Source organism: Penicillium odoratum, assembly GCF_028828045.1.
Source record: "Penicillium odoratum strain IBT 22623 chromosome Unknown utg000004l_segment0_segment0, whole genome shotgun sequence".
Taxonomy (NCBI): domain Eukaryota; kingdom Fungi; phylum Ascomycota; class Eurotiomycetes; order Eurotiales; family Aspergillaceae; genus Penicillium; species Penicillium odoratum.
In genome coordinates, this window is record NW_026643146.1 from 461,820 (window position 1) to 474,533 (window position 12,714).

At 49.6% G+C, this 12,714-nt stretch overlaps 6 protein-coding genes across 6 annotated transcripts; 3 read left to right on the forward strand and 3 right to left on the reverse strand.

Moving 5' to 3' along the window:
* Nucleotides 1-546: 546 nt before the first annotated feature.
* Nucleotides 547-2,943, forward strand: N7520_004430 (uncharacterized protein; the record flags this gene model as incomplete). The annotated part of the gene is made up of 8 exons (XM_057138364.1): nt 547-571; nt 623-828; nt 876-1,672; nt 1,725-2,059; nt 2,109-2,177; nt 2,233-2,243; nt 2,299-2,333; nt 2,382-2,943. 8 exons carry the CDS (start codon nt 547-549, stop codon nt 2,941-2,943), a joined length of 2,040 nt encoding a protein of 679 aa, XP_056996571.1.
* A 192-nt stretch (nt 2,944-3,135) lies between these two features.
* On the reverse strand, nt 3,136-5,472 carry N7520_004431 (mRNA-binding ribosome synthesis protein NOC2; the record flags this gene model as incomplete). Its single annotated transcript, XM_057138365.1, has 1 exon — nt 3,136-5,472. The coding sequence occupies one exon, from the start codon at nt 5,470-5,472 to the stop codon at nt 3,136-3,138; it is 2,337 nt and encodes a 778-aa protein (XP_056996572.1).
* Nucleotides 5,473-5,671: 199 nt separating this feature from the next.
* Nucleotides 5,672-6,504, forward strand: N7520_004432 (ESCRT-I subunit protein VPS28; the record flags this gene model as incomplete). Its single annotated transcript, XM_057138366.1, has 3 exons — nt 5,672-5,761; nt 5,813-6,049; nt 6,100-6,504. 3 exons carry the CDS (start codon nt 5,672-5,674, stop codon nt 6,502-6,504), a joined length of 732 nt encoding a protein of 243 aa, XP_056996573.1.
* Nucleotides 6,505-7,718: 1,214 nt separating this feature from the next.
* Nucleotides 7,719-8,404, forward strand: N7520_004433 (uncharacterized protein; the record flags this gene model as incomplete). The annotated part of the gene is made up of 2 exons (XM_057138367.1): nt 7,719-7,916; nt 7,967-8,404. 2 exons carry the CDS (start codon nt 7,719-7,721, stop codon nt 8,402-8,404), a joined length of 636 nt encoding a protein of 211 aa, XP_056996574.1.
* Nucleotides 8,405-8,493: 89 nt separating this feature from the next.
* rok1 (RNA-dependent ATPase ROK1) lies at nt 8,494-10,713 on the reverse strand (the record flags this gene model as incomplete). The annotated part of the gene is made up of 1 exon (XM_057138368.1): nt 8,494-10,713. One exon carries the CDS (start codon nt 10,711-10,713, stop codon nt 8,494-8,496), a length of 2,220 nt encoding a protein of 739 aa, XP_056996575.1.
* Nucleotides 10,714-11,199: 486 nt separating this feature from the next.
* N7520_004435 (F1F0 ATP synthase subunit g) lies at nt 11,200-12,017 on the reverse strand (the record flags this gene model as incomplete). The annotated part of the gene is made up of 3 exons (XM_057138369.1): nt 11,200-11,446; nt 11,511-11,595; nt 11,792-12,017. 3 exons carry the CDS (start codon nt 12,015-12,017, stop codon nt 11,200-11,202), a joined length of 558 nt encoding a protein of 185 aa, XP_056996576.1.
* Nucleotides 12,018-12,714: the final 697 nt, after the last annotated feature.

Genomic DNA, 12,714 nt, shown 5'->3' on the forward strand with positions numbered 1-12,714 from the left:
GTACGTCGTCAGAGCGTGCTGCCTACGAGCGTTCCCGTCTTCAATATATACTTAGTGGCTGATTACTGGTCCAGCCCTACGCCACGCGACGCGAGGATCATCGCGACCCACAGCAATAAGTTCGCCTTCACCGTATGTTATTTGCAAATATTTTATGCTAGGTAGGATTCATTGTGATTCTATAATCCAGATAATTGATTATGATCTAACCTGCACATGTGACATCTAAGTGGTCATGTTGGCAGGGCTAAAACAGGGTTAAAGTGGGGTTCATCCTTGGAAAATCTCTTATACCCGTTCTGCCCACAGTACAGCCTCCCGTCAAATCCGTCAAACCCGTGAGACTCTTTCTTTTCCACTGGTCACGGTCACGACATGAATACAATACTTTTGACCATATAGTGGATGAGTGTTACTTCACTTTTAAACCTGAAAGAAATACACCTACATCTGTTCACCGACAATCGCCTCCACGAGGCGGGGGCTTCTCTTCCAATTGGCCTTTCTTCCTTATCTCGAAATATTGATTCTTGGCTTGCATTTTAAATGAGATTTCGTGCGAGACTGGCCCGTACGTCTCGCTATTATACTATTTAAATTCCTGGCTAACTTGCACCCGCAGCGTTATGGCAAGGACCTATGGGCCGAGCTATGACCGCGATACTGCCACCAGCTAATTTTTTAACGTTACATTATGTCTACTTTATTGTGACATGTCTGGTCAGCAGTATTATATTTTATTTGACATCGACACCATGGCAGAGTGTCGCTTATGTTGATGCTATCTTCCTATGCGTCAGTGCGATGACTGGCGCTGGATTAAATACGGTAGGATCTCGAACATCAACAGCGCAAAAATTTCTAACGTATTTTAGGTTGATCTGTCAACTCTCAATACGGTTCAGCAAGTTATTCTATTCGTTTTGCTCATTCTTGGCTCTGTGATATTCGTCTCCATCGCCGTGCTGATTGTCCGCAAGCGAGGATTTGAGGCAAAACTGCAAATCGTTTCAGAAGAGCGTAACGCTTCACGTCAGGCATCAATTCTGGGATTACAGAATGCAACCTGCGCCGACACAACAGGCTATGAGCTCGAGGCACAGGGCAAATCCCGACCACAGACTGTGACCGTTCATGAAACCCAAGTGGGCTCCAGTGATCGGGCTACATGGGATGACGGCGACCAGATCACAATTGCAGATACAGTAGCCCATCGTCATCACCATCGGGTTTTCCCCATGGTCGGTGTGGGCGCAAGACCTGATCTGAATAATCACCCTCGTGATGCGGCACCAGTGCCTCTATACCCAGTCGAGTCACCCAAATCGAAGCTGGAAGATCTGAACCAAGGCTCACAGAAATACTTTTGGTCAAAGGGAATGATATCTCGCAACTCGCAATTCCACGGGTTAACATCGGCCGAACGTGAAAAACTTGGTGGAGTCGAGTATAAAGCCGTCTCTTTTCTGTCGGTCATCGTTTCACTTTACCTGATCGCCTTCCTCGTCCTTGGAGTAGTCGGCATTGGTACCTGGATGCAGGTAAACCACCCAGAGATTGCACAGGAGAATGGCCTCTCGCCATTCTGGACAGGTGCCTTCTTTGCCGTGTCAGCGTTTGTGAACAGCGGTATGGCTCTTTTGGATAAGAATATGACCGCTTTACAATTGAAGTATGTGGATCTTATGATGTGCTAGAGAGCTTAATTAACGTTAGAAATTTAGTGCTTACCCACTCCTCACCATGGCGATGCTGATTCTTGCTGGCAACACCCTCTATCCCTGCTTTTTGCGATTCATTATTTGGACCATGAGAGCCTTATTGCCCGATCGCCCGGCATGTACGTCATGGCGTATGACTTTGGATTTCATATTGGATCATCCACGCAGGGTTTATACAAACCTTTTCCCGGCTCGTCATACTTGGTATTTACTCGGAACAATCATTGTTCTCAACGCCATAGACTGGGCTGGTTTTGAGATCTTATCTATCGGCAACAAGGAAATCGAGAGTTTACCATCTGAGTATCGAGTTCTGGATGGGCTGTTCCAAGCTGTTGGTTCGTTATTCACACCGTCTCTACTATGCATGTCTAACAATGGTGACAGCTGTTCGTTCTGGAGGGTTCTACGTCGTGACGATCTCTGATCTACGCCAGGGCCTGCTTGTACTCTATGGTAAGTCTTTCAGTATATCTAATACAATGTTCGAACCATTAACTGATTTTTTTAGTTCTCATGATGGTAAGATGATCAGCATCTCAACCATATTATAGCAAGGTCACTAACAGAATAACAGTACGTCTCCGCATTTCCAGTGCTGGTGACAATGCGGTATGTCTCAGTCCAAATTCTTGACTAAACATAGCTGAATTATTCCAGCAACACAAACGTTTACGAAGAACGCTCCCTCGGAATCTACGCCAATGATGAATCAGCCAAATCTCCCGCCAATACAAGCCGCAGTAATGTTCTCGTTGACCTAATTCGACACCACCTAGGCCGACCCAGCGCCTCAGAGACATCCCGCGGCTACTTTGTGCACCAGCAACTCCGATCCCAACTCAGCCACGATCTTTGGTGGATCGCACTAGCCGTTCTCTTCATCGCCATTGCGGAATCGGACCACTTCTCCGCACACCCTGTCGCATTTGCGACCTTCAATATCATTTTCGAGGTTGTGTCGGCGTATGGCTGTGTCGGCGTAAGTGTGGGTTATCCAGGGAAGAATTATTCGTTCTGTGGAGCGTGGCATCCTATTAGTAAGCTTATTCTTGCAGCTGTTGCGTTGAGAGGTAGACATAGGGGGTTGCCGGTTGCTATTGATAAGGCGATTATGTTGCCGAATGAGTCTTTGGCGTGGGCGGAAGAGGAGGATGCCGCGTTGAGGAAGGAAAGGACAAGGGCCTGGGGGGAGGATCGAATGCCTGTTGGGTCGGTTTAGTTTCCACTGCTTTTTGAGCATATCATTATAATTAGATATCCCTTTAGCATTACAAAGCACTTTGAACTAGCGTGGATTTGGAATTGATGATTGTGTAAAAACATAGAAACGCCTGATTCTTTTGATGCGGAATATCCCGGTAGTAATAGTAGATCGACATGAAAGATATACAAGAATGGAAGGAGACGGTATCTACTCGTCCTCCATCTCCATCTCATCTTCATCCTCGTCCTCCTCCTCTTCTTCCTCTTCAATCTCGTCCTCGCTCTCCATCTCCTCATCCTCACTTCCCTCGTCACTGCCGAAATCACCCATGGTCTCATCAACATCGTTTTTCTTAGCTTCAGCGCGGCGCTTCTCCTCCTCGATGCGACCCTCCTCAAGAATAGCAGCGCGCTCTTCTCTCAACTTGCGCTGAGTCTTCACGAATGCACCAAGAGGTGTGGTCTCCCAGTCAACATCCTTCAGGAAGTTCTCAACCTCCGTGCGGTTGCGAGGAGTGAAGGAAACGTTCAAACGGCGCTCCTCAATCCAGCGAGCATTAGCCTCGACCTTTTGCACGAGCAGAAGAATCATCTGATTGATCTTGGCGTTCTTGTTGCCGCCATTGCGGGCAGAGACCTGCTTCAGCCAGCGCTTAAGGGAGACAACAACCGGAACCGAAAGTTCAGGGAAGGCGATGTGCTTAGACCAGAGGACAAAGAACTCGGAGAGGAGCTCAGCGACCTGCTCACCGACACCATCCTGGTAGACACGAGATCTGAGGTAGGATTTAGGAGCACGGATGGCAGTGTTGAAGTCGAGAGGCTTAAGAGTGCCGGCTCTGGGGGACTTGCGCATCTCGGCAGAGGTAAGAACTTCCAACAAGGATGAGGCGAGCGGGATGTAAGTTCCTGTGGCGCGGGAAATACGAAGCAAGGCGCGGGCCATCTGGAAGCGGAGCGGGAAGTACTGCGCAGTGGGGATAAGGCGCATGGCACCCAAGGTAATCTGGACAACGGGATAGATGAGTGGCCGCAAAGCGGACTGCTTGCCTGCCTGGGCCTCAACGAGCCCGTCACAGTGTTGTGAGAGCACACGGGACCAGAAGTCGAGCGAGTGGACGTATTGCCAATTGTAGATGGTTTTGTAGGACTCCTTGGAGGTGTGACGAGTGCTGTTGCGAAGGTGCATAGCCAATTGGCGGATGAAGGTGAAGCCAGTAGTATAGGAGACGTTCTGGTCGATGCCCCAGATCTCAGCAGCCGAGTTCTTCATCAGGTTCACACCAGCAATAGTGTGGACGGTGGTGTTACGACTTCCCTTAACCACACCCTCGTATGTAGCCTTGAGGACGGCCTCCTTGATACCGGGGTCACCCATGGTCATCAGACGGCGCAGCAAGAGGAATGCGGTGATCCGGGTAGCATCAGCGGTGGAGACATCAGACCAAATACTGACAACAGTCTTGATAAGAGTCTTCAGGACCTTGCGGAACTGGAGAAGGTAGGGAAGCATGGGCTCCATAGAAGAGATGGTCAACTTGAGAGTCTGAGCATCTGTCAGGTTCATCAGAAGCTGGTGGACCGAGGAAGTGTGGGATTTGATCAATGGTGTAAGGGTCTTGAACTTCTTCGAATCGAGGGAAACCTTGACCTTTCCACCGGCGGCCTCCTTGACGGGAAGGTGGTGTGCAAGTGTCTTAGGGACGGTGTTCAGAGCAGTCACCAGCACCTGGTGGTAGACATTGGGATCGGAAATGGTGTACTTCTGGTCGCCGGCCTCGGGGTCGTTGACAGTGGCTGCCGCGCGGAATGCCAAAACAGTCTGGCGCATGGCGCGGACCGAGAATTGCTCCTCCATCAATTTCTGCCACTTCTTCACCATAGGGATGGTCAAGGTGTTGTCGACAACCTTCTCCTCCTCCTCTTCCTCGTCCTGCTTCTTGGACTTCTTCTTCTTCTTCGCAGGGCCCTCTTCCTCCGCGGCTTCGCTCTCGCTCAATTCGTCGATCTCGGCCATATCCCCCTGGTCACCGAAGTCCAGCAGCTCTGCATCGTTCTCCTTAAGGTACTTGTAGAATTCGGGGTCCTTCTCCTTCAATGACTGAAGCTGGTCCTTGTGCTCATCAAATTCATTGGCCTCTTCATCATCACTGTGTGCAGAGCCATCCTCGCTAGCCTCCGAACCGGACGCCTCCTCATCTTGTGCCTGGTCTGTCGAGCGCTTGCGCTTGCCAATCTTGGGGGTAACGTCCTTCTTGCTGGCCTTCTTCTTCTTCTTGTCGCTTGTTGGGTCGGCAATATCGAAGCCACCTGCAAAGAAATCGTCCACGTTCATCTCGGCGAAAGCATTTTGCTTCTTCACCTGCTCGGGGTCCGGCTGGTTGGCAGCTTCTTCGGCTTCGCGGCGGCTGGCACTCTTTTCCTTGCGCTTGTCTTTCAACACATGGCGTTGCTTAATCTTGGCAAATTCCTTTCGGCGCTCAAGAGTGTCCTTGAGATGTTTTGTGTTAAATTTCTTCGTCGACTTCTTTCCTCCGGCGGCCATGGTGGGCAATTGGTTCTGCTTACAGCTTGTCGAGCAGATAGATCCAGCGCTGAGAAAAAAAAATTTGGCTCCGGGAAAATCAGCGGTTCCGCCTTCGCGACCGCCTTTGGCTGCCGATAAGCAAGCTTCCTATCTGAACCTCACCAGAGTAGACCTGCTACCTTGAATACTTTCTGTTTTTGCCTCTGGGGATTTGACAATGTATTCCCAGCGTCCTTTATCCTATGCGCCAACACCATATAGCTACACTCCAGACCCGGCGCGGTCGGCCTCGATCAATCTTGACGAAGTATGGCCCACTTATGGAACGCGGGGTGCACTCGGACTAATCAGCGTCTAGGAGGTCAAATTGGTCTCAAGCTCAGGAGAACGTGACCTTTACGAATCTCTCGCTGAGATTTACAGCATTATCATAACCCTCGATGGGCTCGAAAAAGCCTACATCAAAGATGTCGTTACCGAGGCGGAGTACACTGAGACATGCACCCGACTCCTGAAACAGTACAAGTCCAGCCTGGGCGATGAGACCGTCGCACGGGAATTCGTTGATTTAGAATCATTTAAGCGGACATGGGGTGTAAGTACCTTCAAATGATTTTGCTATTCCACCTCTAATGAGATCAACAGCTGGAATGTCCCCGAGCTACCGAGCGATTACGAATCGGTCTCCCCGCGACCGTTGAACAGGCTTCACACAATGCACCCAATTCGGGAGGTGGCGCAACAGGAGGATCAGGAGGTGGCGCATCAGGCAGTTTGATCCTGACTGCGACGGAGAACTTCATCACATTCCTCGACGCTTTGAAGCTGAACATGGTATCGAAGGATGCGCTGCACCCTCTGCTCTCGGAAGTCATTCAATCCGTGAACAAAGTGACAGATGGTGAATTTGAGAACCGAGGAAAGATTATACAATGGTTGATTGCCTTGAATCAAATGCGGGCCACGGAAGAGTTGAGTGAGGACCAGGCACGAGAGCTGGCTTTTGATATCGAACAAGCTTATCAGGGCTTCAAGGCGACATTGAATTAAGCATTGAGCAAGGCAATAAAGCTAATGATTGTACGATTGACGATAGATACCACTGATGCTTTGAATCTACAGGCTTACTGTTAAGTTTCTACTATGTTCCTATACAAGTGATAAGAGGTAGATCTCGAATTGCTTGTTTGAGCCATCCTTAGCCTTAGCCGGGCAATATTATTTATCATCCTATCGGTTGAATAACCTACCTTGAACAACATAAATATATCAGATATCTCAACGGCCTATCATAAGTTGGGTGTTCTCAGTGTATTTCTTCAGCGATAGGGGCCTTTTTAGCTTCGCCGCCTGCTACTCGAATCAAGCAGAAGTCTCGAATGGCCTTGTTACTTGGACCCTTGGCCATAGCATGCGTTCAGAATTCTGGGTTTCATCTTATAGACGCCGATATAGTCTTCCAGTGGCCGACCGTCCTGTGACAATGTGGCAAGCTGTTGTCAAACATAACCGAGGCTTTCTGGTTCAATTAGCTTCCATGAGAAGCGGCCCTTAAAAACATTTCCAGTTGGATAAAATGAAATAGCACGTTGTTGTTATCTTGGTTCGCCAATGCTCTGGCTGATCCATTTAGCCCATTGTACATCATGCCTGCGCTCGCCTCATCTCGCTGGACAGGGTCATCGATGCGCTCATATCATGAGAACCTGCATGACTCAATGTACATATCAAGTTTTAGCTGTGGTGATCCCCAGAAAAGCTGGTAATGTTGTTCATCTCAATCGAGGTACCTGTTGAAGGCGATCAAGAAAAGTTAAGTTGATGGCATAGGCGATGGCTCACTTAGATTCCCATTGTAGGAATATGAGATTGTAGCAAGGTCAAAAGCGAAAAAGCCAAGTACTAATTCGTTAGTTAACTACTACTTAGTTCGTTATGTGGTTCTCAGCCTAGATCTTCAGGCATAAATGTATTTAAGTTATCACGTGGAGCTAATGACGTCGGTGTGAATGATACTAGAATCCATCTGCCAGGTGATTAGTTGTCCCAGGTTCTCGATCTATCCAGAAAATATTCTCTCAATGTGCCAAACTCACCCATTTACCAAAGCTATCATTATATTAGCCGGATGAGATGCATACTTCACCAGGCTGAATGAATCGCAAATCTTCACAAGCCAACATTGAGACACAGCGAATCACTCCCCGCAGCACAGACAAATCCAGGCTTAAACCTTTCCAAGCCTAAGAACCCAGTCAGGTACCATGCTCGGACTATTGACGCTCACCTCGATCCCTACGGTGACGGGTGTGGCATTCGCAACCAGCGAGCAGCGCAAGGCGAATCAACGCAAAGAAGATGCGCGGCGAATGGTAAAGTTCAACATCGACGCAGTCTGCCAGGGCGATACAGATGACGACAAAGATGTAAATGGGTTAAGGGTGGTTGTTCGAGACGATAAGGTCAGTTCCAACAACTAAGTCTTAACATGCCCAGTCGCTAAAATCTATAGGTCTGGCTTGATAATCCTAACCCCCGAAACCGTGCCTTCCCCGCATTCACATCCCTGGCCTTCTACATTGAATATCCCGAGCTCGAGGAAACGAAACACCTAGATCGTGGACTTGGGCTACCGACCTATGTATCGGCAGACCCACCACTTCTGAACTGGATATACGCGGACGTTGACACGTACGAGTTGAAGTATGGGAACCGGTCACAGAGCGTGGAGCATGTTGTCGGGCCGTGGAATTGGACGGAGGACGAGAAAACGATCACATTAGAGGGGAGGGATGCTTTCATAGCGGTTGAAGAAGAGGAGGGGGAGTGGGCACTTTATTTTGATCGGGATGGGGATGAGTTGGCGGATGTTTTGGAGGAACAGGGCTTATTGGATTGTGCTTTTGTGCCAGTTAGTCTTGTTAGACGGATTGCGGAGGATCAGGGATGAATTTATGAATAGCAGACTTAGACGATTGTCATGAGGAAAGTGTTGATGATTATTTTAGTTCCTTGATATACATTTCCAACCTGACACAGCTATTGCAATATTTGATCCTCTAGACCATCCCAGCTTCCATCACTCACATTGCCATCGTTCGGAGCAGCAGCCTTTCTGTTCCGACTGGCAGCAATAGCACCCTTCTTGCGGTTCTCCATGCGTCGCTCAAAGCCACTCTTAGTACTGATTCTGGCGGCACGCGCAACCTTGCTCTCCTTGTCATCGCCCTTACCACCAATCTGCTTGGAGATCTGGCGGGCCTTGACACCATGCTTCTTGAGCTCCTGTTTATCCTTCTTGCTGAGATCGGGCAAGGAATCCAGAAGCCATTTCTGAATTGACTTTCCGCCATTCTCGCCACGGAGCTTTTCACTCACGTCAATGACGTTAGCGATGCTCTTCACATAGGGAATGTCCTCTTTCGTGTAATAAGTCACGGCGATACCGCCCTCGCGACCAGCGCGACCTGTCCGTCCAACGCGGTGAACGTAGACGGCGGCGGAGTTGGGGATATCATAGTTGACAACACCGTTGATACCTCGGAAATCGACACCACGCGCGAGCAGGTCGGTTGTGACGAGGATCCAGATCTCACCCTTGCGGAAGTCACGCATGATATCAGCTCGTTGGTTATCGGCGAGGTCGGAATGCAGCACGGCAATTCGCGATGAGCCACCGGCTTCGGTTGGGATGTCGTATCTCAATTCAGAATGCAGAGCAATTGCACGGGGGATGGTTTGGGTGAAAATAAGGAATGGAGGTCGAAGTTTGACATCTCCAGGCGCGGCTGCGGCCGGGCGGAGGAGTTGTCGGAGTCCAAGGAGCTTACCCTGCTCTGTCGCAGCGTAGATGAGTCGGTGGTCAATGTTGGGAATGGCCGAGTCTTTCAGCCCAACAACCAGGCGGACCAGAGGGTGGGGTGTGGTGGGTTGATGTTCGATATTTTCCAGGCGCTCCTTGATTGTCGACCGAGTGAGGTCCTCAACATTAGACCCCATAGTAGCAGACCACAGACTCACACGCAAGTCTGGGTGGACGCATGAGCGCCAAATGTCGAGTGTCTGCTCCCGGAACAACGGATCCAAGAGCACATCTGCCTCGTCGAGTACCAAACTTCGCACCAAGGGCAGGTGGGCTACGGGTTTTGTCTGATTTGCAGACAAGGAATTCACCAACATCAAAGGCGTAGTAACCAGAATGTCGCTCTTGGTGACGGGTGCATTGTTTTGAGTTTTCTTCGGTTTGTCGCCATCTTCATCCTCGTCCGATCCAGATTCCTCGCTATCCTCTTCAAGGATATTGGTCTCGTCCTCGTCATCTCGCTCAACCACTCGCATGCCCTTTCTCATCAAAGTGATCTTCACACCAGTCCCCGCGACCAGTTTGCGGCCCTCGTTGACAATCTGACTGGCGAGCTCTTTGGTAGGAGCCACGATCACCGACAGAATTCCGTGCTCGTCTGATTGCGAATGGTGGTGTCGAACAATCTTATTGATCACAGGGATCAAGAATGACAGAGACTTACCGCTACCAGTGGGCGCCACAACCAGCAGATCGGGCTCTGATGTGCTGTCGGCGATAGCGACTGAAGGATCGCCCAGTAAAAGAGGCAGACTGCCTAGCTGCACCTCCGTAGGAACAGTGAATCCTTGCGCGGCGACATTCTCCGCCAGCCGGCTGGAGATCTTGTACCTAGACCGCAGTTCCTTGAAAGAAACCAGCGGCTGCGGATACATACGTCTAGCACGCTTCATTTCCTTCTTGCTAAGAGGAGCAGCTGGCTCTTCCTTCTTGGACTTCTTTTTCTTCTTGGATTCCTTCTTAGATTCTTTGAGAGGCTGAGGCTGAGGCTGAATCTCATCCAGGTCGCGAAGATCAGTAATCTTAATTTTGTGTGAGTTTAAGATAGTACGACGCTCCACTTCATCCATAGAATCATCTTCATCGGACTCATCCTGCTGAGGTGGTTGATCCTCGCCCTTGGTCGGAGCCGAAGCCCCAGAAGAAGGTGCCGCAGAGCGCTTGTTGGAATGGAAGAAATCCAAATCAGCAGCATCTTCCTCGTGCTCATCATCAGCAGTAGCATTTGCGCGCTTTCTTTTCTTTCCCTGTTCGGATTCAAGCTTTTCACCCTCCGCAGTACGGAAGAGTTGCGGATTCGCCGCTTTTCCAAACGAGGGCAGCCGGGCAGCTGGCTTTGCCGATGGCGCAGCTGACTTGAATTTCGTCGACCGCGTCAGTAATTTGAATGCATCCATGTTGAAAGTCGTTGATACCTTGAAGTTGCAAAATGCGGACTTTGATATTTCGGGAAGAGAAAAAATTTGACCCACTGAAAGACTTTCCGGGCCAATGAGAATCGAGATTTGACATGGCAGATCACCGCGGATTGTAGACACGATAGAGGACGACATAAAACATAAAGGAGGCACAGGTAACGGTATCAAATATCCATAGATGATAGATGCAGAGAAAAAGCAGCAATAAACAGAGCTCCAGGTTATCGGGCATGGTGTTCTACAGGAGATGACAGGACTGAGAGAGTACCAAATGGCAACTACAAACACAACTACATAACTATGACTACAACTTTTGATTGTGTCACGATGCCTGAACTAGACAAATAAATTGTAAAAAGATTCTATCTCAGACAACAGTTTATATTCCATCGTCTATCATACAGAGCTCAACACGCAGAGGTAAGGCGAACAAAGGAAAGGGAAAAGGACGAAAGTTTTCAGAGTCTAGTGGTGAGAAGGAGCCTCGCCGCGGTAACCGATCAGGTTCATGCGACCAATGATCTCGCCAACAGTGAAGAAGCCAATGACCTCAGCAGCGGTGACACCGGCAAGGGCAAGCTCCTTGGGGCTGGCGTTGCGGACACGGGCCAGGAAGTTCTGGGGAGAGGGGAAGCTGAGGGTCTTGAAGGAGGCGGGGTTGCGGGCAACGTTGATCAGGGGCTGGAAGTAGGACTGGAAAGTGGCCAAGTTGCTGAGAAGTGTTAGCATGCAGAGAGAGAGGAGAGGGATAGGTGGATTGAAGATTTGGGACATACGGAGGAGCCATGTTCTGGCCACGGAAAACCAGACGACCGAGCTCAATGCCGACCTTGGAGTAGTAGATGGTCGGGGGGATCATGGCTATAAGAAGATTTGATGTTAGCCATGTACATGGAAAATTGCATTGGACCCTTTCCAGGGCAACCGAGGAGATCCGGGGCCATCTTGTCACGAATTCCATCGTAGCAGGAATGATCCCATTAATCTTCCAACATCTATTGCACCCTTTCCTGTCTGTATCCAATGCAGGGCTCCGATAACCGGGGGTATTTCTTACAGTCGACGAACGACACGACCTTGCCGACGGGACCGCCGACCTTGCGAAGGGCAGTGGCAGCATTGGAGAGAGCCGGGCCAGCGGCAGCAGTGGCCTTGGAAAGACCCTCCTGAGCCTTGGAGGCAGCCTGGGTGGCCTTCTCCGAGGTGGATGAGGCGTGTCTGACGGCGGTTCTCCGGGTCAGGAACTGCGATTGCCGCAGGACGGCACGGGTGGCAGCGGGCATTTTGGTGAGACTGTGGGGAGAAGGAGCGAAAATAAAGATCCAAGCACGGGTCACCCAAGGCAGTCACTAGTAGGAGGACAAGGGGGTCCAATGGCTGTTTAGTCTGGCGCAAGTACAGAGACCAGAATCTGCGGATTCGCGGCTCGGGAACTTCAGGGAACCGGGTCACGTGCTCCATCCAACGATGTGTAAACAGAAAATGAATTGACAATTTCAACATTCAAATTTTACCTTTCAACTTTCAATTGAATGCCTTGAGATTTGAAGAAAGGCTACACCCGAGGAAATATCCGATTGGATATAGATATTTTGAAGACGAATTCTCATGTAGATAGTGGTTCCTGCATCGGGCACTGGCAAGTACATCCGCGGACCGGAAGGACCGTCCATTTGTAAGATCATTACAGCAGGATATGTCGGTACCTTTCAGATGGTCTAATTCGAACTCCTGTGTTGAAATTCAAATCAAATCAAATATCCGTGAAATGCCACTCATCTTCTATATAACGACAACGTGACATTATGGGTGCATATACACCAGGTATAAGTATAGTGGTATAAGTAAAGGGGTACTGTTCTAAGACGCTATCTAGCATGACATCAGCATGATCAAAAGGTTAGCCAAGTTCTCACTCACCCAACCTTTGAAGAAGTAGATTCAAGATAGCCAATCTACCGTCGGCGAATTAACAAGCTA